We start from the raw sequence: 22,773 nt of genomic DNA, 5'->3' as shown, positions 1-22,773 counted from the left end.
TTCAGTTTATAGCCCTAATTCTTTCTGCACAAAGGCAGAGAGTTTTTAAAGACTATAGGTAACTAGGCTAATGCATAAAGGCATTTATGTTCATTCATACGCAGACCTTTTTTCCTTATGAAGGAAAATATATCCCCATGAATAAAGGATGTTGTAGGAGCCAGATTCTTCATCTATTCTGGCTCCTCTTCACTCCGACACAATTAACTTCTACAGCAGAGAGAAACTGACCTCCTCGTTGGGGTTGTCGAGCATAGACACCAGGGCAGGAATGCCTTTCATACGGCGGACATCAGACTTCACCTGCAAATCAAAAAGGTTTATTATCCATCAAGTGTTTGCATGCTCAATCATTTTTATTAAAAAAGAAGCTGGTTCTGCTAATCCACCATGTGCTGAAGTGCCATCTTTTTATATTTTACCATTTTAACTTGTCTAATTTTCTCTTATTTAAAAGTTTATCCCAGTTGCACATTTATAGCCCTTAGTGGACCTTGGTTTACTTTTAAAGCTTTAGAAATAAAGGTTGTATGCTATCTGAAGCACATTAAGAGCAACCAATATGACAGAAATGAGCAACAGAAAAAGTAAGGAACAAAGCTACATTTTTCATAACATCAGCCTCGTGTCTAAGTTTATTAATTTGTGGCGTTAGACGTCGGAGTTGTACGCTCTGCCGCTGCTAAGCATTACTGTGTGACAGTAACACTAAAAAATCTGCGAGAAACATTTAAAAAAATAAAACCTTAATCATTATAAATTAAATCCAATTTAAAATATATGTTTTAATTATTGTATATGCAATGACGTCTTGAATGTTTTTTAAGAAAAAAACTGATCCACCGGGGTGAACATGTGGATTACACCTCAGGCTGCAGCACGGCGGGGAGGAGGCGGAGAGAGGAGACCAGACTGTCTTATCTGCTCCTAAGTTTGCCTTACGGAGTTAAGATTTTTGGATTTTTAAGGAAGTTTGTGCCTCAGCCACGAGGAGAAAAACGACAAGGAGTTTAAAGTATAAAACCACAGGCTTTTGACATCAGCAAAATTATTCTTATAGGTTGGATGATGGATATTGGCGCTGCGCTGATTCTGATTCTTTGCTCCACAGCTGACAGTCTACAGCCAGGAGGGTGCAGCTCCTTTTTCCTTCCCCTCCTGCAGCACATGCTGATTTGATCAGAACCAATGAACACATTTTTGAACCAAATAAACACTCTTTAGAGAGAAAACTTAACAGCTTTTAATGTGTGTAAAATACGACAAAACCTCAATAAATTCACAGATCTGATTTAGGTTACTAAAAACACCCAACTGCAAGCACAATGCTGAACAGTCCTTTTTCCTCGTTTTATTCAGCCATGGTTCATGGTTTGTAAATAGTAAAATTATATTTCCACTCCGTTCATGTCAATATTGTAGCTCTTCAGTCTAACTTATCAGAGAAAACCCTCGCTTCTCCTCGGCCAATCAGTGAACAGCAGCTCCAGTCGTACTACCTCATGAGCAGGTACGAAAAAAAAGTCAGCGCAGTACAAAAAAAAAAAAAAAAAAAAAAAAAAAAAAAACAAAATTCCCGAAGTGCAGCTGAAGCTAAGTAAAAAAAAGAACCAGATGAGTCCCCATTACCTCACCATCTACATGACTATCATCTCTCTACATCTACCCCATGGGAGCAACACTTGTCGTCCCCGTTAACCGTAACTAGAGATGCTGAGGGAAATCGACTGGTGACAGGAAGCGTTCAATCTAATTTAATAATTCAATGATTTTAAACGTCTTTAAAACCTGCTGGACACTGGCCTTCTAGGAGCAAAGCTGCTTCCCTCGGACGTATGCCGATAAATCTAAAAGAAGTCCTGATCAGATGGATCCAGAGTGTAAACTTTATCTTATGCACCTGATTAAACCTTAAACTAGGACTGGACGACAATTCAATAACAATATTTAGCGATTGATAGACGCATATCGATAATAGAAAAAAAAAAAAAAGGTCAATAAAAAATTTGATAGAAGTTTTCCTTTTTCTGCATTCTAGCCTATCATGTAGAATATTACAGTCATTACATCATCTTAACCAATCACAAATAACAAGGGAACGCTCCGTCACCTTCAAAGAGTTCAAAAAAGGCATTCTTTTTTTAAAAACTTAGTTTTAATAAAAAGTTAGTTGAACAAAGAGTTGAGTTTGAATTCAGTGTTTGTGTTCTTTATCTATAAACGGGTTGCTAAGCAACAGCATACAATGGCCAGGGTGGCACTTAAAATCTACGTTTTGAATTTGTTGATAATTATCGCTATGGATCAATATGATTTTTTTCTATATCGTCCAGCCCTACCTTAAACTCCTTCTGAGTAACTCTCCATCTTCTAAAATGGCCCAATGATATTTCTAAAGCATAAAACCGTGCTTCAACGTTTTAAAAGCAAAAAACCCCGATTAAGGAAAACGCCTCACTTTGTCGTTCTTAAAGGTGAGATGCTGCAGGTAAGCAGCAGCGTTGCTCCTGACCGGGTCCAGCCTGTAGTTTAGCATGGCGATGACCTCTGGGAGCTCCGGCTGCCGCCACCCACCAGGGGGTGGTCCTTTCCTTAGGGTGTCCAGCGAAGCCACGCTTCCCCTCTCGCCCTGGGCCAGCGGCGCCCCTTGACCGAGGAAGTAAAAGTCTCCAGCGCTCAGGTCCCCGTCTAAAGCGCCTGCGTAACTCCTTCAGAGGGAGAACACGCTTGTTGTTAGAGGTTGGACAGAGAAAAAGGAAAGAGCTTCTCTCAAAGACACTCACCCAGCCCTGCGTGGCGGGGGCCCACGTGGGTACACATGGTTGTGGGGCATAGTGCTGTAGTTCATTGGGTTTCCCATGCCGTAGTCCGCCTCATCGTAGCCCATGCTGCGCTGGTCGTCCTCCAGACCGTACGGGTCTGGGACAAACCGAGGGATGGGGGACAGCTCCATCGCACTTCCCATTCGGCCAACCTGTGAGGAGGAGACAGATAAAGTTTTAGAGCGGCTGCTGACCCGCTCTGCCGGTAAACCTCGACACACGGTAGCCGATAGGGCTGAACGATTTTGGAAAATAATCTAGTTGCGATTTATTTTCTTAATATTGCGAATTTATGCGACTTTTTTTTCCCCCAGTTTAATTTATCATGTGTTTTGAAATATATACAAACAACAAATCAATTTGTTTCCTCGCCATGTGGATTAGTTGCTAAAAGACCCACAGCATCTAAACTCGGAGCAGAAATGATTGCGTTCTGCCTACAATATATTTCAACCAAAATTTCAATTTTGACTTTTCTCTGCATTAACCACAAGCAACAAAATGGCCTCTAAATAAAGATGTTTGTAAACAAGGACTATTTTAAAAAATAATTTTTAATGTTTCTATTGATCAGAATATTATTCAAGAGAACAGCTTTTAATTTAATTAGACATCAATCCTTGTTGAACATAAAGTGCAAATTCCAACCAACAATCAAGTCTATGTATTAAACTGATTGACCTGTACTTAATGCTATGTATGATTATATAAACTCTAAAACAAGTAATAAAATTAGATTTTCTCACTGCTGCAACTGTCTTCCCTTCCATATGGAGGCAAACCCACTTTAAACATTGTACCGACACCTAAAAGACGTGTCTGATTCCCTAATTGTTACATAGCCAAAAATTGCAGACTCTGCGATTTGGAAATTGCGTTTTTTTTAAAATCGCGATTATATTGAAAATGCGATTAATTGTTCAGCCCTAGTAGCCGGAGAGCTGATCCATCAATGCAGGAGGTGAAGCTTGAAAGATCAACATGCCAGAGTGAGATTTGTTTAAAACGAGGCCTAAAGCAAACCATCCAGTGATTGGGGGACGTACTTGTGGTTGGGCAGCGTACGGGTCCAGCTGGTTCCTGCTGGGGGCTCTGTAGCTTGGATCCAGGGTTCTGTAACCGTCCGGATGGACCGGTCTGATAGGGGAGAAAAAAAAAAAAAAAGAGAAGGTGGTTAAAGGGAAAGAAATCTCAGTCAAAATGTAACGACTACATGCGTGAGCTCCTGTGGCCTGATGAGAGCAGCTCAGACCTCAGCAGGATGGCGGTACCTGTAGTGATCATCGGTGCGAGCACCTCGGCTTAGGCTGGCGTACGCCTCAGACGGAGGTCCTCCGCGGTAGTCGTCGTAGCCCCCCGCAGGGCCGTAGTTGTAGTTGCGGGGCACGGTGTGAGTGGGGTACTCCATGGGCACGGCGCCTCCCGGGCTCTGCCGGTACATCATGGGCGGGTTGTATCCCCCGACCATAGAACCGCCTCCATCCACGGACAGGGTGTCCGACACGGACGGGATGACCGTGCGAGTAGTGGTGGTCTTTACTACTTTCTTCACCTAGACAGAGGAAGAAAGCCAGCGTGAAGTATTAATGAGGCCTAGGACCGAAAAAAATTACCCAGAAAAAGGAAATAATGAAGAAATTCACAATAGACCCCTTGCAACCACGTGACTCTGTTACCCAGAACCCCTTGCGTGGGGGCCATATTGGTTGGCACGCCATTTGACGAAATGACGAGTTCTCCAGGTATTTTTCTTCTTTAGATAACGTATCACAAGATCGTTTTAAGAGTAAGTTGATGGTTGATGGTATCAGATTGCCAGATCCACACAGCAAAAGCCTGAAGGGACGGAGCGAGTCTGTGAAATGCTGGCCAAGGGTTTTGTACCGCGCTATACACAGCTGCTTTATAAACACGCAGGCCAGTACTGACAAGAGAGCACGAAAGCCCCTGAAACCACTGGACGGCTGCAATTATTTTATATCGGTTATTTTATATCGCTACACGGGCCGCTGTTGCAGCAACAGCGGCCGCTCCAGCGGCCCCTCCGCCGCTGTTGCTGCTTCAGACAGTGGCGGAGGGGAGGTAGCGATCGCTACACGGGCCGCTTCTCCGGCCCGTGTAGCGATCGCTACCTCCCCTCCGCCACTATTTAAGTAGAACAATGACTAGAGCAGAATTAAGTTGTATTTACCGGAGATGAAGTGTAGACTGCACATTCTCTCGTAGAATGATCGCTCCCCCAGTCCATTGGGAGGGTCTGCCTGCGCTCTTTTCATTGAAAATATCCAATTCTTTCTTCTTTCCTCATCCTTCGGTAAACGACAGAAACGTACATCCAACGATTTGGAATGCCTCTCTGTGCAACCGGGAGCACAACAAGTCGTAGGCATTGCTTAGATTCCAAAAATAAACTAACTAAAAGTACGCTCTAAATCACCCGTTTTGTCATGTAGTAGACGGGCTGTCAGGCTAGCCTGCCCACCAAGATGGAGGCGCGCACCCCCGATCACGTGACTGTGACGTCAGATGCAAGGGGTCAATTATGGTGTTAACCATAAAATCCTAATGAGCTCGTTGTTGCAGTGGGAACAGGTTAAAGCGATATAGACGCTTTCACAAGACAGGGTGTAGCTGCCATGAAACGTTGCCTAAATTAACTTTTCAGCCACGAGACGCAGCTGTAACTCTGGAGCGGTCCATTCCCTGCTGCCTCTTCATTTCCCTAACGAGGACCCCCCCCCCCCTTACTGTGGTCTCTGTGCGCTTGGTGGTCCCGTCGTCAGACGTCTCCACAGAGATGACAGGGGTGGACACCTGGGGCTCCTCCACTGTGAACGTCTCCTGCAGCATCTGGCCGGGCTCCATCCTGAACTGCAGCACACGTGAACAAGGTTTTATGCATAAAAGCTCAATTCAGTCCCAATGTTTCCAGTTATGAGAGCTGATTTTATCTTTATTTAGCTTTATAATTTATTTTCTGTTGAGCAACACTAAAACCGTTCACTCAACTCGTGAGGGTTCGAGCACTTAATGCCGTTTATGGTCGTTTTCTCCAATGTTCGGTGTTAAAATCAGTGGCAGCCACCCGCATCCAAGCGAGTATATGGGATTTTTTTTTATGTCTTTAATGAGTACTTCTGCCAATAAAATCAATTAGAACAACGCAAAAACGGATTTAAAACAAGTAAAATGTTCTCAAAGTTAGTGTATTTGTCCTTGATTTGAGCCAGTAAATAATATTATCTGACAATTGGAATGAGTATCTTTACCCCTAAAATAAGATAATTAGACATCCTGCACTTGAAATAAGATGATGGAGATGAATTGTTCCTATTTTAAGTGGAAAAATCTCATTCCATTGGCAAATAGTCTTATTTACCTGCTCAAATCAAGGACAAATATACTAATTTCACAAAAATTTTACTTATGTTTAGTTCTGTTTTTGCAGTAAAAAAGCTTTTGCAGTGTTCATCATCTTCAGGCTTCACAGGTATCAGGATCCTTACATGATGCGTCCCGTTGATGTAACCCTCGTTCAACGTCAGCCTCTCTAGGTCTGCATCACAAGGAATGCGGCCGTTCTGTTAAAAGACATTTTATAAATATGGACATGTGAGAATCCCACACAAATAAAAAGGAAATTAGAGGCAAATGTGATTTTTTTTTAATTCATTTTCTTAAGCAAACACGTTATTCGTGCCACACTGTAAATGTTTTTCCAAATAGAAGGGGGACAAACTCAGACAAAAGCACAGTGGCTAATATAAAATTTTAAGAAATTCAAAGTACTTTAAAGGTGGACTGCTGATAATAAAAAAAAAAAAAGATGTAAAACATTTCCCCTCCTGCCTGTCATTGCAGAGACACACAGAGCACAATTAAATCAAATCATTAAACTCCTGCGATGACAGAACAACTAAGGTTTCCATCAAGGTGATAGAAAAACTTAACCCATCCAGCGTTTTCCTAAACAATTCACACTCCCTGACCCTTTTTATGTTACAACCACAAAAGTGTATTTTATTGGGATTTCCAGGTGTTTTTTTTACAAGTTTGTTACAAAATGAACATTTAGTTAAACTGACCTGCATGGATATTCAGCCATGCTGACTAAATCCTTTGTAGAAGCGCCTTTCAATGCTGTTACAGCAGAACGTCTTCAGGGGGTATCCCTCTAAAAGCTTTGCATGTTGGAACATCCATTTTCAAGTTGGCATAGATTCTGAATGGGATTTGGGTCTGGGCTTTGACTAGGCCATTCTAACATGAACATGCTTTGATCAGAACCCCACCATCGTAGCTCTGGGGTCGATCTCAAGCCTCCTACAGGCTTATTGCTATCCTGCTCAGTCACAAGAAATCCCAATAAAACACAGGAGATGGTGGTCGTAAAGAGACCAGATATGGATCCTTTCACTGTGTGTAAAGATGATTAAATGAATGAGCAGTGATGGTGAAACGACTAGATGACAAATGGAGAATTAGTCACTGATGAAACAAAGAACAAAGACCGACATGAAGGGGGATTTTCCAGCCACAGCTCAGTTTCTGCTTGGCAGCCATTTTTTTTAAAAATGAGATTCTGTGTTATTTCAAAAAAAAAAAGAGTAAAGAGAGAAAAACAAGCCACTGTCGGCTGGAAACTGACGACAATGACGCCTTTTTCCCTTCACACACAAACACACGAGGCAGGTTAAGCGAGCGGCCGGCGGACATATTGTTCAGCTCAGGCTGTGCCGCGGCCGGGTGGAGGAGAAAGTTGCCGGGGCAGAAGCAGACATGTGGCTACCTGTCAGCAAAGTCTGCTGTCGTGTTGCGTTGCCCTGGGAGCGCAGCAGAGGCACGCTGAAGCCCTCGGGCAACGTAAACACGCAGCGGCCTTCCCGTTTGCAACAGCCCCTTCATGGCTTCGGATTACCTGGAAGCGAGAGGTCATTCTCAGCTCAAGGTGCGCCGACATGCAGTGAGCATCGAGGTGAACGGGTGAGCTGAACCTGCTCCGGTTCACCGACGGCCAATCAGAAAGCGAAAGAATCGGCGAGCGTCTGCGCGGGCAGCCGGAGACGGCTCCGAGCCAAGTAACCGACTCACCCAGTGACCCGGCAGCGAAACCGGTGACACACTTTTAAGACATCTTCCGAGCAATAAGCCGAACAACGGCGAGAAACGAAAGCGGCGTCAGAAAAAAATAAATAAAAAGTCGTTAGCGAGACGCAGCGCTGCATGCAAACGTTCACACGGACAAGTCGGGGCAGAACGAATGAGCTGCGGAGCGTTTGAGAAAAGCCTGACAGTTACGGCGAGAGGATGGCAGACAGTTACGCAGGAAGCAGAATGAAAAAAACAGCAACGAGAGTAAAAATGCATTCACTTTGTCACTAAGTCGTTAACGTCTGCTAATGTGTGTTTTTAAGCAGCCGCTGCCGTCCAGCCGGTCGACACAGACGGGATGATGGAAGACGTGCATGATGGTGATGGTGGTAGGAGGAGATGGTGGGGATGGTGGGGGTTACCTGCATGGTGGGGAGGGGGCGGGGCAAGGTGCCGGCACACGACCTGCGCTCCTCCTCCAGAGCCCGGCTCAGCATCTCAAACTGCCTCTCCTGCTCCCGCACGGAGGCCAGCAGGGAGGCCGTACTCGCACACTGCTCCATTCACACACTGGGAGCAGAGCAGAGGACAGGACAGCACCGTCACCGCCGAGCGCAGGGGACAGGGACAGAGCACAGAGCACAGGACAGACAGACAGAAAAAAACCCCGGCACACAGATAACAGAGGGGACGCTCTGACGCAGGCCGGCCCCGACGGCGACGGGAGCCACAATCAGGGTTTATACTCGCCGATTAGAAAGCAGCTGGAGCAGGAGGCAGAGGGAGGAGGGTGAAAACAGATTCTCTATTCTTTAATCAGCGAGGCAGAAATCTCAATTCAAGGCTGGTCCAGCGTCCCTCACCCAGGGGGGGTGCAAGCAGGTTCTTGTCACAGTGCACAGTGTCTCTCCTCACCTACTGCTAAGCAGGGTTAAAATTAGAAGGTGAGAAGAGAGGCATCGCTCAGCTTGTTAGCACTCTTTGCCTTCGAAATAGCAACCCGACGTGAAAAGGAGGAAAGTGTGAGAGCCGAGAGTCGAGGACGGGAGTTTCAGAAAGTTTGAAACACGCCGCGTCACAGCCAGTCACACAGAATCTGCCCGTTTCTTCACGTCCATGCTTAATAATCAACAAACAAAACAAGCAGTGACACGATTTAGTTCAAATTCCTACCAAAGACACCGTTGACTTAGGGCTGGGCGATAAATCGATTTAATCGATTAATTCGAATTTACAATTCTTTAAGATTTCATTTTTGGAAAATCTGGATTTTATTTTGCCAATACACTCATTGGGTTTCCATGAAGAGAACAGCATGTGATGCTGAATATATGTTTAGGCAAATATATTGTCAAAATATTGTTAAGTGGAAACATTTTTTTACCATAATATGAGGTACTTCATTTACTTATTTACTTTTTTTTTTAACTTTGAAGTTCACAAGTGCAGTGAAGCCTGTTCTTAGCTCAATGTGTAAAACCACTAGCAGCAAATGTTTTGTTATATTTTCATTGTTTATAATGGCACGGCTGCCATCTTGTTTTACAAGCATGTTTCACAGCTTGTTTTTAGTTGCACTTTGAATTCAGGTCAACTCCCTGATGAAATGCTTGACAAAAGCAAGGTTTTAAAATAATTTCTTTAATTTCTTTTTATGAAACAAAAAGGAGGGGGAAAAAAAATCGATTAATCGGATTTGGTATGATAAAATCGGAGATTTATTTTTTAATCCATATCGCCCACACTGCAAAAAGAGACCTAAAATAAGTAAAACATTCTTGAAATAAATGTATTTGCCCTTGATTTGAGCAGGTAAATAAGATTTTTTGCCAATGGGATGACTATTTTTACCCCTGAATGAGATGAATTGTTCCTATTTTAAGTGCAAAAATCTTATTCCATTGGCAAATAGTCCTATTTACTTGCTCAAATGAAGGAAAAATAGTTTCATTTCAAGAAAAAATTTCTTATTTTAAGGTCTATTTTTGCAGTGCAGCCCTACCAAAGATACCGTTGACCCTAAATGAAACTCTTCACATTTAGGTGATTGGTGCAAAGTTACCGAGAGCCGCCGATCTTTTGTCCCAAAGCTAAACTTTAGGCCTCCTTTCCTCAGAGGCAGCGTCGTTACTGTGTTACTGGGACCTGGCAGCTCAGGCATGATGCCTTCACTGATTAGGAAAAAGATCGGAATTCCTCAAGCTACCGAGAAATACAAAAAAAAAAAGTTCCCTGTAATTGGTTGAATATTGTTGAATCTATAATCCATAATCCAGCCAGCAGCGAAGAAGCCAATTTTAATGTGTGAAGCTGGTTTGAACTTTGACCGATGAATGAATACAGAGTGATGCATTTATTTCCGTAGTGACTCAAATAAAATTTAAATAAAAAACTCATCCCAGCAGCCATTGCTGTATCTGCAAAAAATGCGACATTACGCAACCGTAACTGTGGTTAATTAGCCACTAATGGACGATGCAGCACCGCGCCGATTGTTTTAGACTCTGAGCGGCCACCATCTAAATTCACACTAAATTTAAACGGACTTCTTGCCGTGCTACGCCATAAAAGCGAATACGACCCGATCCGGCGTTTTAAAGCAGCCCACTGAGCCGTGTTACATAGCGTAACGGGGGCCAATCAATCATGTCAAACGCGCTCGGTTTAACGCGAAAGCCACAGAGGAACTCCTTGGAGAGAAAGTAAGACGCAGCTGCTAAGAAAAGCAGCAAGAAAAAGCTTCTTTTCTCCTTCCCCCCCCCCCCTCCCCATTGAACAAACGTGGACAAAAGCGTAAGCTAAAAACACACGCCACAGATGGTCCAAACCTAAATTACAGAGGCCAGTCCGGTCCACAGCAAGACGACTGCGGTGGGAGGACGGAGGAATCTGGGAAGGGATTACTTCAGCAGAGTCTAATAATCAGGCGACGTGAGGAACGGCTGATGGCTCATCTCCACACCAGGAAAGAAAATAAATCATCAGGGACATCAAAGTTCATTGACTGGTGGATCTCGGATCTGGTCTCCGGCTGCGTTTACGCAACCGTGCGAAGGAACAAAGGCTCCAGTATGGAGCGAGGGGGGGGGGGGGGGTGCATGCCAAGTTGGAGCGTGTGTTCAGTTCACATCTCTAGGAAAGACAGCCATGTGTGTGTGTGGGTCACCAGATAAAGTGGAGAGTGTGTACCTATCACCGACTTTTCCTTTGATTTCTCCGACCCTCCAGCCTCTGGTCGACTCAGAGCAGAGGGGGAGGGGGGATTTGTGCAGAAAACAGGCGAACCTTTGTGGTCAGAGCTGCGAGCAAACACTCCCGCCGCACCATTGTCATACATTCCAGGGTGAGATTCGGCGTGTCACATCCTGCCTCGGCTGCCGGGAGCCGTCCTGGAGATAGGGAGCCCATCGTTCCTGCGTCAGGCTGCGCTCGCCTTCCCGTCTTAAAAACCTGAGCAGGAGAGGAGAGCGGGCCGTGTTCTGCCGGGGGGAAACGTGGGGACAAAATGACGAGTCGGCTCACGTTTAACTGAGAAAGGACGAGGGAAAAAGCGCGGCTGTGCTGAAAAAGGTTGACCGAAGCAGCTGTCAGGTGTTGCCTTTGAGATCAAGGAGAGCAACTTGGCAACGTGAATGCTAAGCATGGGCCGGTTTAGACGGCTTCTGAACTAAAGCTGAAGATAAATAAACGTTTTATTCAGATTATTGGGGGCTTGTGTTGCTGCTTCTGTTACTTTTGGGCCACTGTGGGCAGCAGCTCTAACATTTCCCTGATGATGATGTAAACCCTCTACTTTTTCATTCCTGTTATCGCAGTAACAATACGAGACGTTTCTCTGTTTGTGTCGAGCGCAGCCTGCCGCTGTGCACTCCAGGCCAGCTGGCTGAAAGTGAGGTCTTTGCACTTTTCAAAAAACGACGGCGGCTTTTTGAAATGTGAGCCGCCACCAAAGGCACGGACAGTCCCGGCGTGGAAACTGGAGCCGCAACAAGCAACTCCTTTTCTGAGCTAAAGCTGCCGTCTCTGTATGGTCTGCTGGCTCTACCAGAGAAGCCCCGCTTATGGTCACTTTCTCCAGTGTTCCTCTATGAGGAGCAGAACAACAACAACATCCAACATCCTGCACTATAAACGTGGTAAAAGCCGAACAAAGATTAGTATAAATCTACAGCCGCGCATCAAAGCAAAATAACAACACGACAACATCTATTTAAGTGTAATCAGTATTCTATTCACACCGGCAGGATCAAGTGTTGCTTTTGTTGTTGTTTTAACTGTGTGAGTTGACACAGGGATCCTGTGGTGGTCTCCATACGACCCTACGGCGAGAACCTTACGCAGACCCATAGTGAATATGACGCTAGGGCTGGACGATAATTCAATAACCATATATAATTTATCGAAAGAAGTATGTCGACAATAAAAAAAAAAAGATCAATAGAATAACAGTTTTCCTTCCTTTTGCATTCTAGTCGTGTAGGTTAATTCTACAGTTATTACATTCTCCCAACCAATCACAAACACAGACCTAGGAACCAAGCTCCGCCCCCTTCAAAGAGTTCAGAGAGCATGCATTCTTTTTTCTTTTTTAAAAACTTGCAGTTTTGGTAAAAAGTTGGTTGAATAAAGGGTTGAGTTTGAATTCAGTGTTTGTGTGTTCTCCATCTAAAAATAGGTTGCTAAGCAACAGCATAAAATGGCCAGGCCTGCACTTAAAATATACGTTTTGAATTAATTGATAGTTATAGATATCAAATCGATTTCTATTTTATCGATATGCTTTGTTTTATAACGCATCAGATTCGTCTTTTTATCACAGCGCATGGTTCTTAAATGCTTCAACCTGAACATTAAGGATGTAGAGAAAACCGTGACTTCCTGTTTCTGTCTCTGGCCAATCAGACGGCTGGACTCAGACAACCTCGACGGCTCCAAACCAATCCCAGCGTTCTAGCTGTGGATGACGGGGGTCTGCCACATGGCTGCCTGGGGGGGGTCAACCGTTGCTCCTCACCAGCTGCACAATCACAACGGTCACACTGAGCCCTTAACTTCTCACAGAAACAACCACACCGACCTGCTGCTGCTAGCAAAGGACCAGCAGAACCCCCCCCCCCCCCTTATGGGCCTGAACCGTGTCCGTCTGTGTCTGCTGCTTTATTATCCTTCGCCATCTCCTCTATTTCAGGCGTTCTGTCAGCCTGACACACATCCTGCTCTGGTCTGCAAAAACACGGCCAAAAAGCCACAGCTGGAATGAAGCTCAGACGCCGCTGTGGTCTGGACCGGCGCTGCTGCTGACTCAGCTTCATCTGAACGCTCGTGCCCGTGTGTGCGTTTGGCGCGTTGACCTTGGCCCGCATCCAGCCGTGGGTCCCGCCTTCGCCGTCCTGACAGGGAAGCCCGCCGTCCCTCGAACGGCAACGGGGCCCCGAGAAAGGGCGCGTTTGGAAACACGGGCCGCCCCCGCAAGGCCGAGCGCCCCGTTTAGACGACACAAGCCGGTTTATCTGAGTGGGAAAGGCAGCGAGCGGCCGTGCGTCTGAAAACGTGGCTGACCTAACGAGACAAGAAGACGTGTTCAACCACAAGGCCGGCTGCAGAGATACCTGCCTGCGATCTACGGCTGGTTTATATCTGGTAGAGCGTTCTAAATTAGATTATTTATCACCAACCACGGGTTATCTCGATTGTTTTTCAGCTTGGTGCCAAACTATGTGCAGACTAGCTGGATAAAAAAAGAAGAAAAAAAAAAAAAACTTCCAGCTCAGATAAAATGATCTCAGTATGTTTGAAACATTGACTTAAGCTGTAATTGTGAGTAGGGCTAAACAATTAATCGCGTTTTCAATATAATCGTGATTTAAAATAACGCAATTTCCAAATTGCAGAGGTCCGCAATTTTTGGCTATGTAACAATTAGGGAATTAGACGTATTATTTAGGTGTCAGTAAAATGTTTGAAGTGGGTTTTCCTCCACATGGAAGGGAAGACAGTTGCAGCAGTGAGATAATCTAATTTTATTACTTGTATTAGAGTTTGTATAATCATACAAAGCATTAAGTTCAGGTCAATCAGTTTAATACATTGACTTGTGTGTTGGTTGCTTTATGTTCAACAAGGATTGATGTCCAATTAAATTAAAAGCTGTTCTCTTGAATAATATTGTGATCAATAGAAACATTAAAAGTTCATATTTAAAATAGTCCTTGTTTACAAACATCGTTATTTAGACGCCATTTTTGTTGCTTGTGGTTAATGCGGAAAAAAGTCAAAATTGCAATTTTGGTTGAAATATATTGTAGGCAGAACGCAATCATTACTGCTCTGAGTTTAGATGCTGTGGGTCTTTTAGCAACTAATCCACATGGCGAGGAAACAAATTGATTTGTTGTTTGTATATATTTAGAAACACATGATAAATTAAACTGGGGAAAAAAATTTGTGTTAAATCACAATTTTAAGACAAAAAAAAAATCGCAATTAGATTATTTTACAAAATCGTTCAGCCCTAATTGTGAGTCTATTAAAGGTTTTTTTTGACATCCAGGCACAGTAGCGTATTTATACCTACAGCTGGAGCGACGACCACGTTTAACCCGCTGACGGCGCTCAGAGGAGAAGTCACAGGGGAAAGCGATAGATCGTTCCCTGGATATCAGTGTGGAAAAAACTACTTTAATACCAAATAGTCTGCCTGCAACAAAAACAAACCGATGATAAAAGTCAAAACAGGAAGTACGATGGGCCTGATGACTTTTGCTTTTCACAGCTGGTTCCAGGCGAGCATAAATAAAGCGTTCAGACGGACTAATGTGTGCCGAGCCGCGTTAGGAGGCACCGTGGCACCTGCATCCATCTTTACGTTGGATTGTGAATGCTCCGCTGCTCATATTCGGTCCAGCCTGTTTCTTTTGGCTCCCTTCCAGCTTTACGCAGACTCATACAGCAGTTAGCATTGGGTGATCACTGACGGCCACGTCTGTGTGAACGTCACCTGCATCTCTAACCGTGGGGGGCTGAGTGGTGTAAACACATCTCCTGAGGTTTAATATGTGACCAGGCACACAGCTGGTCACATATTTGGTAGCAGAAAACCCAAAACGCTTTTTTGAGCCTAAAGACCTGAAGACTATGAAGCCATTTAATGATGAAGAATCCATGCGGGTTTCCCCAGAACACGTCAAACATGTTCTAAGCCAATCACCTGCCCACAAGCAGCTCTACAGCTACACCGTGCAGTGATTCTTATCTGCTTCCACCCCAGATATGGGTCTGTGGAATGATCCGGGACCACCGCCCCGCCCGTCTGTGGTTACGCCACCTGCCACACGACGCCACAGGAGGAGGTGACGATGAAAGGGAGTCCGCTGGTGGGACGCTTCCAGGCAGACTCAGAGGATTACAGAGCATGTGATCGAATCTGTCGCTCTGGACGACGAACTCGTCGCTGTGACACAGATCATAGGGCTGCATTTTGCAGCTGTTGGAGCCATGTGTTAGCCACGCCCTCCCGCCACAGCTACCCAAACAGGATGAAGATTTTTCTTTTTAAAAAGAGCATGCAATCTGACGTAAAAACCACAGGAACACAGACTTTTAGAAAGTTCAGAGGCTCGGGGATCTAACGAGCAATCGAGACGTCGCTACGGAGCGCGCTCAGATCCTTACTCCTGATGGACGGAGGGAGGAGTCTGACTGCACCGCTGGCTTCACCAACACGCTTCACCCAAGCTGCGTTCACACTGCCGGTCTTGATGGTCGATTCCAATTTCTTGCTGAAATCTGTTTTTTTTTTTCTTTAAAGTATTAAATGTGAACGGCATCATTCTGCTCCCTGAATGTTGAAGACCGCATAGCGACCCACACGCGCAGATAGTCAGAAGACGTCACAGAGCAGCGCGCTGTTTACAGAAGTAATGTTGGACTGTTTCAAGAAATGTTCAATAAAGTTCTGTTAAAAAAAAAAAAAAACATGGATACCGGCTAGGGCTGAACAATTAATCGCATTTTCAATATAATTGTGATTTAAAATAACGCAATTTCTAAATTGCAGAGGTCAGCAATTTTTGGCTATGTAACAATTAGGGAATTAGACGCGTCCATTAGACGTCAGTAAAATGTTTAAAGTGGGTTTGCCTTCACATGGAAGGGAAGACAGTTGCAGCAATGAGATAATCTAATTGTATTACTTGTTTTAGAGTTTGTATAATCATACAAAGCATTAAGTACAGGTCAATCAGTTTAATACATAGACTTGCTTGTTGGTTGCACTTTATGTTCAACAAGGATTGATGTCCAATTAAATTAAAAGCTGTTCTCTTGAATAATATTCTGATCAATAGAAACATTAAAAGTTCATATTTAAAATAGTCCTTGTTTACAAACATCTTTATTTAGAGGCCATTTTTGTTGCAAAATTGCAATTTTTGGTTGAAATATATTGTAGACAGAACGCAATCATTACTGCTCCAAATTTAGATGCTGTGGGTCTTTTAGCAACCAATCCACATGGCAAGGAAACAAATTGATTTGTTGTTTGTATACATTTTAAAACACATGATAAATTAAACTGGGAAAAAAAGAAAAGAAAATAATAATTGCATCAAATCGCAATATTAAGAATAAAAATAAATTAAAAAATCGCAATTAGATTATTTTCCAAAATCGTTCAGCCCTAATATCAGCCAGCATCTCTTCTTATTATTAGAAAGCTGTTGTGCAATGAGAGCTGACAATAATAAGAGCTGGTCTTCTATGGAGCGCTAGCTGCAGCTGTGTGGACGTGTAGTGAGAGACAGGAGGGACTGGAAGACGTTTGTGCTGGTTGCTGCTTGACTAATATTACTAAACCCTCGGTTTTAAGAGTCCTCCCTTGAGTCTTATTGTTATTAAACATTTAGACAAATGTGTTAAAAGATGTAAAAATAGGTGGTTTCTTTCTGACTTTCTATTCATGAACAATAGACTTTATGCTCAGGACACCCCCAGAAGAATAAAACTCCAGCACAGCTCCGACTTTAAAACATCAAGTTCAAAATCTCAGTAAAGCTGTGATTTATTTTTGTCCATCAGAAAGCATCTGTTAACCATAAATCCCCTTTAATCGAGACATTATGCTCTGATTTCTCAATAAGCCTAAAGAGGATCGTCTAAGAACCCATTAAGGACTTTGATTTAACGCTTAGGGCCACTTAGAGCTCAGGGAAAAAGGAAAAACTACCACTCTGTGTCCATCCTACCATCCCAGCATCAATAATTGAACATCTGAGCAGAAGCCACTAGCTCTACAGAGCGGTAATGAGATTATGTAACCGCGGCCGTGCGTATAGAAGCTGGTTAACAGCGCTGGCTTTACTGGGCAGCGTCGGCTACAGGTGGGAAGCAAAGGGAAACGCACCAACAATAACATCCGTCTGATTACTGGACGGACGATCGAACGCCAAAACTCTGAAACACGGCGTTATAGAGCCACTTAACGCCAGATAACCAGGACACGGTCGTAAAAAATGAAATACTTCTTCGGCGTCAGATTAATGATTTACTACCCTACTCTACAACTGCGGACAGAGAGCGATCACTCGTCTATAAGGTTGTTTGCGCAACAGCAGCTGAACGCACCGGGGGGGTCGACCCTTCCAAGGAAGCAGCCTCTCCCCGCTTCGCTTTGATTTCACTCAGATTGTAAAAATGACACATCTAACATTCTCGGCGTTCAAGTAAAAACAGGCCAGAGGTGTGACTGGTGGAAATGTAGATCAAGAGAGATGAAAAAGAAGAAAGAAGAAGAAGAAAAAAGGAAGGAGCAAATCCAGAGAGACTCCAGCCTGGGTGTGTGTGTGTGTTGGGAGGTGGACACACCCATGGTGAGCCCAGCAAGCCATTCATTACAGCCTCACAAATGATAGCCCTGCTTAAAACAGCCGAGAGGATAGAGAAACTTCAGCCTCCACAGGCAGAGCGACCAGACAACTAAAGCAATATCTAAATAAAAGAAGCAGCCTCCCCCCCGTCCCCCCCATGCTTTTCGCCACTCCTCCCCACCACCCCCCCTCATCTCAGGAGGAAGACATTTTTAAGCCTGCCTGAACTCGTCCTCAATCTGCTCCATCTATGCTCCAGCAGGTCAAAGCAACAATGACTATAGAAATATGCGAGGCATGCCCACGCTTCGCTGATCAGCTGATTGTAGCAAAGGGGCGACAAAATAAATAAACCGACCGCTTATGGATGTCTGGGTTGTCGTCCGGGCAGTCCAACGAATCCTACAGACAAACTAGGGCTGGGCGATAAATCGATTTAATCGATTAATTCGAATTTACAATTCTTCAAGATTTCATTTTTGGAAAATCTGGATTTTATTTTGCCAATACACTCATTGGGTTTTCATGAAGAGAACAGCATGTGATGCTGAATATATGTTTAGGCAAATATATTGTCAAAATATTGTTAAGTGGAAACTTTTTTTACCATAATACGAGGTACTTCATTTACTTATTTACTTTTTTTTAACTTAGTTTGAAGTTCACAAGTGCAGTGAAGCCTGTTCTTAGCTCAATGTGTAATACAACTAGCAGCAAATGTTTTGTTATATTTTCATTGTTTATAATGGCACGGCTGCCATCTTGTTTCACAGCTTGTTTTTAGATGCACTTTGAATTCAGGTCAACTCCCTGACAAAATACTTGACAAAAGCAAGGTTTTAAAATAATTTCTTTTTATGAAAAAAAAGGAGGAAAAAAAAAAAAAAAAAATCGATTAATCGGATTTGGTATGATAAAATCGGAGATTTAATTTTTAATCCATATCGCCCAGCCCTAAGACAAACCTTTTTTTTTTATTCCCCATCTACTAAAACAGATTTTGTCCCTGAACCATCACCACCAGCCTTTATCTTTTGGAGCAACAAACACAAAGCACATTATTGTCAAGAGGAAGAGGGGGAAAAAAAGCCTAGTTTTCACATTTATTTGCAAATAAAAACCTCGAAAGTTAGCCAGAGAACATTAAACCACGACACAAAGGAAGATAAAAAGGCATAAAGTTGTGGAGACGCTTAAAAAAAAAAAAAAAAAAAACATACTAAGTGTTGAGCATCTCACAGCGTACCTTTCATCCCATCATCTACAAACGCTTTTGAGCAAGGCACAGATGCAAACGTACCGACAACACAGCCGGCCGCCCCGACTGGCGGGGCAGGGAGACAATTTACCCCAGAGGTAATCACTGGGGCAGCTGCAGAGAGCCCACAGCTCAGGTGGGAGGACGTGTCTACGGCTTCAGCCAGGCCGGCAAAAAATAACCAGGGTTGATGGAGCAATCCCAGCTGCAGCGGTACCACCAGTTAAATCAAAAATAAACATGTTTTCAGGCCTAAACCCAACCCAGCACCTGTGGCGGGACTCAACATGTCTGCACCACAAACCTCCTTTCATCTGAGCCATTCGCCCAAAGAAGAACCGGCAGACACAGGACAATTTTAAAAGAAAATAGTTCAATTGTGTTTCCTTCTCTCTCTCTCTGTCTCCTAAAACTGTGTGAAATAAATAAAAAAGGTTTGAGTGGAATAAACACTAACCAGGTAGATCTCCTCTCTCTCTCTCTCCCTCTGTGTGCGTCCAGCCGTAAAACCTGTAAGCGGAGGAAGGTAGAAATCTGCCTCCTTACAAGGGACCGAGTCACGAAGCAACGAACGCCCGTGTTGTTACCACGCCCCACCAGGTCCGGACCCACGCAACAGGTTCTTTGGTTTCTTTTTTAAACCCACGCTGCGGCTGCGGCTGCTGCTACCACATCAAAAGGACGGCAGCCGAGATTTCACACAAGAGGAAAATATGTGAACCAAAAAAAAATAAATCAAAATAAAAAAAAAGGCAAAAAAGGTTAAAGTCACCTGAAAGCTCCGCGGCAGGGTGACCGTCCACGGAGAGTGGGCGTTTCAGGACACACAATGGGAGAGATCGGTGGATCTGGACTTTGAGTTTACGGTAGCGGTAAAAGTGGCCCAGGAGGGAGGAGGAGGAGGGAGGAGGGGGGGACTTCCGTGTACTCTCACCTGCCCTGAGGTGGAGAACCACTTTTGTTTAAAAGAAAAATAACAGAAACGCAGCGGAGAGCCGATGTGTCGCGTTAAAAAAAAAAAAAAACACCTCCCCGCCTCCCTGAAAGCTCCTCATTTACAACTAAATAAGCTCCCCGACGCTTTTGGTTTCTCCCGTGGCCGTGGGACAAAGTTGAGGAGAAGCTCCCTCGCCTCCCAGCCGGTTATTCATCAACCGAGGGGAGCCGTTGGGCAGCTAGCTCCGTTAGCTTCATGCTAACTCCGCTACGGCTGCCCTCCCAGCAAACCCGGGTTCAGCCGCCCTCCCCTGGCCCCCCCGGCCCCTTCCGGCCCGCCCGGAGCACCAGGAACCGCAGCCTGGGAGTCTTTTCCCCAGACGGCGGACACTTTCTCCGGCTTTGTTCCTCCACAAGTCCAGAAGCGCTTGATGGCTTCGGGCCTAGCCGAGTTCTCCTGCCTGACAAAATGCAGGGGAGGGGAACCCGACCTCCTCCTCCTCCTCCTCCTGCTGCTCCTGCTCCTCCGGACTCGGTGGGTGAAGAGTTTCACCAAGACAACAACAACAATAATAATAATAATAAATGAATAAAAATAAACGCGCAGAGGAGACTAGAGAAAACACCCACCTATGCAGCACAGCTTCCTCTCCTTCGCTTGTTGTCGGCTCTGTGCTCTTTCTCTCCGCTGGGGGGGTGGGAGGAAGAGGAGGAGGTGGAGGGGGGCAGCGCGAGACAGGAAGGCAGGATAAAAAAAATATATGGAAAAAAAAAACAAATGCAGGGTTGCTTTGTTCCAGCTAGAATATTGTGTGGTTTCTAGACGTCACATATATGACCCAATAAAGTGACGAAACTTTTTTTTTTTTTTTTCCCAACTCCGATGGGAAAGGTTGCCGTCCTCTTCCTCCTCCTCCTCCTCCTCACCTTCCCATCAGCGGGACTCCTCCTCCTCCATGACTGAGTCGTCCAACACCGTCAAAAAGAAACCCGACTTGGACTCTTGTCGGACCCCACAGGTGTGAGCTTTGCCACTGGGAAAAGTTCACGAGCCACCGCGTGAAACTTTCTTTGAATCACTGCGTCAGCGCGGCGTGGCGTGGATGGAGGCGCACTCCTCACCTTTATTTGCTCTGGCCATTTTTTTTTTATCATACCTTTCTCACGACATTACGTCATAGATGCCATATTACCCGTGATGCATCTGGTTTTAAAACACCTGGGCAGATACGCGAGACTGTCTTTTATTATTGTTAGCTTTGCTTTTAATTAAATCCAGCCAGTTTATGTTAATACCGATTAATTTACTACATGGTTTCACTCCTTCCTCTACCAACAGGTGACAGCAGGTCAAATAGTTTCTCTGGTGTTTTTCAGGGCTGTGTCAGTTTACCTTTTTTTTTTATTCCCACTCTGCACTGCGGCTCTGCAACCTTTACAATCCAAAGAGACAACTTAGATATTTTTTTATTTGTAGTATATAAAAATATTTTATTGAAGATCCGACGCTTTTATTTAAATATTTGGGTTTTAAAAATCAAGAGAAACATAAAACCAGAGTGCGAAATACAGGGGGGTCCGGGGGGGCTCGACCCCCCGATTAACCCATGAGACCCCCTGAAATCCTCAAAAGCAAAATTTAAAGGGGGTCTTAAATTGTGTCAAAAAAAATTAAAAATGAAATATTTTTTGTCACTAATGGTCACTAAAATGTTTTTAAGCTCAACATGTCCAGTATTTAAAATTCCAAACATTTATTCACAAATATCAGAATTAGAATCAGACATACTTTAATGATCCCAGGGGGAAATATGTTCTTTTTTATGCCAAGTGGAGCCAGCCAATCCTATTCGCGGATGCAAATTAGGCATGTGCGCGCCAAACAGAAGAATAACGTAACGTTGACAACAATTAATACTAAAAATGTTTAAATTTTAGTATTAGGAACTGATCCTATCTGTTGTGCCTGTGCACTTTATCTGTTTCACTGTTGATGAATGAGAAACGTCCTCTCTAGACCTTGTATGTCTGGTGAATGTGAAGAATTGACATTAAAGCTAACTTTGACTTTGACATTGTAATGTTATAGGCCTACTGCATATTGAGAAAATTTACATCGTTATTGCGCAACAATCGGGAGATGGGGACCCCCCCAAATATTGACAGGTATTTCGCACACTGCATAAAACCGTTGCAAAAGGACGATGGACAATTTTTTTTCCCCCCGTGGGATGTTGATAGTTGTGGAACAATACGTTTCGGGGGGGGGGGGGGGGGGGGCATAATAATGGAAAGGAAAATAGATTTAAAAGAATATTACTGGTGCTTTTGGAGTCTGTTGTGGAAAAAGCAATGCAGTTATTCAATGAATACCTATATTTAAAAAAACATAACATGGTTACTACTTAGTATTATTACTAAGTAACATGGTTATTACTAGTATTTTTAGTCATAGTTATCCAGAGCCAGTATGGAAGGTCCAAAAAAGCGGCTTGCATATCTGGAGCCGCTGGCTACAGACCCCAGCTCTGCTGACTGTGTCAGGTCTCAGCCAAGAGGAATCTGTGGTAAAATCCTCTGATGATGTGATCACTATCAGCCTGGAAAACACTGACCACAACTCAAGAAGCCAGGTGTTGGCAGTGGACGGGTGTGATGCTAACCGACTCCAGTCGAGGATCACCTCCTGGTGCCTTTACCTGAGCACAACGTCCAGCAGGTGAACTCCTTCAAATACCTCAGAGTTCACATTGATAATCACCTCAGCCTGCGATGGACTGGCGACCTGTCCAGGGTGTACCCG

General features: G+C 44.2%; 1 protein-coding gene across 11 annotated transcripts in view; it reads right to left on the bottom strand.

The window, feature by feature from the left end:
• Window positions 1–20,712, bottom strand: part of ctnnd1 (catenin (cadherin-associated protein), delta 1) — a 38,727-nt gene extending 18,015 nt beyond the window's left edge. For 7 of the 11 annotated variants that reach the window (XM_036137150.1, XM_036137151.1, XM_036137146.1 and 4 more), the window contains exons 1-9: window positions 20,601–20,698; window positions 8,336–8,483; window positions 6,329–6,403; window positions 5,571–5,693; window positions 4,094–4,374; window positions 3,869–3,959; window positions 2,784–2,974; window positions 2,459–2,708; window positions 232–303 (exon numbers count right to left, since the gene is read on the bottom strand). In XM_036137150.1, the coding sequence (XP_035993043.1) occupies window positions 232–303; window positions 2,459–2,708; window positions 2,784–2,974; window positions 3,869–3,959; window positions 4,094–4,374; window positions 5,571–5,693; window positions 6,329–6,403; window positions 8,336–8,476 (1,224 nt within the window). In that variant the 5' untranslated portion in view covers window positions 8,477–8,483; window positions 20,601–20,698. Of the gene's footprint in view, window positions 1–231; window positions 304–2,458; window positions 2,709–2,783; window positions 2,975–3,868; window positions 3,960–4,093; window positions 4,375–5,570; window positions 5,694–6,328; window positions 6,404–8,335; window positions 8,484–19,491; window positions 19,704–19,806; window positions 19,893–20,600 lie in introns of those variants that run through there. The other 4 variants (XM_036137147.1, XM_036137154.1, XM_036137155.1 and 1 more) reach the window with 4 other exon arrangements.
• Window positions 20,713–22,773: the final 2,061 nt, after the last annotated feature.

Source organism: Fundulus heteroclitus, chromosome 5 (assembly GCF_011125445.2).
Source record: "Fundulus heteroclitus isolate FHET01 chromosome 5, MU-UCD_Fhet_4.1, whole genome shotgun sequence".
Classification (NCBI taxonomy): Eukaryota; Metazoa; Chordata; class Actinopteri; order Cyprinodontiformes; family Fundulidae; genus Fundulus; species Fundulus heteroclitus.
Note: the sequence above shows the minus strand (reverse complement) of the source record. Positions and strands in the feature narration are given on the sequence as shown.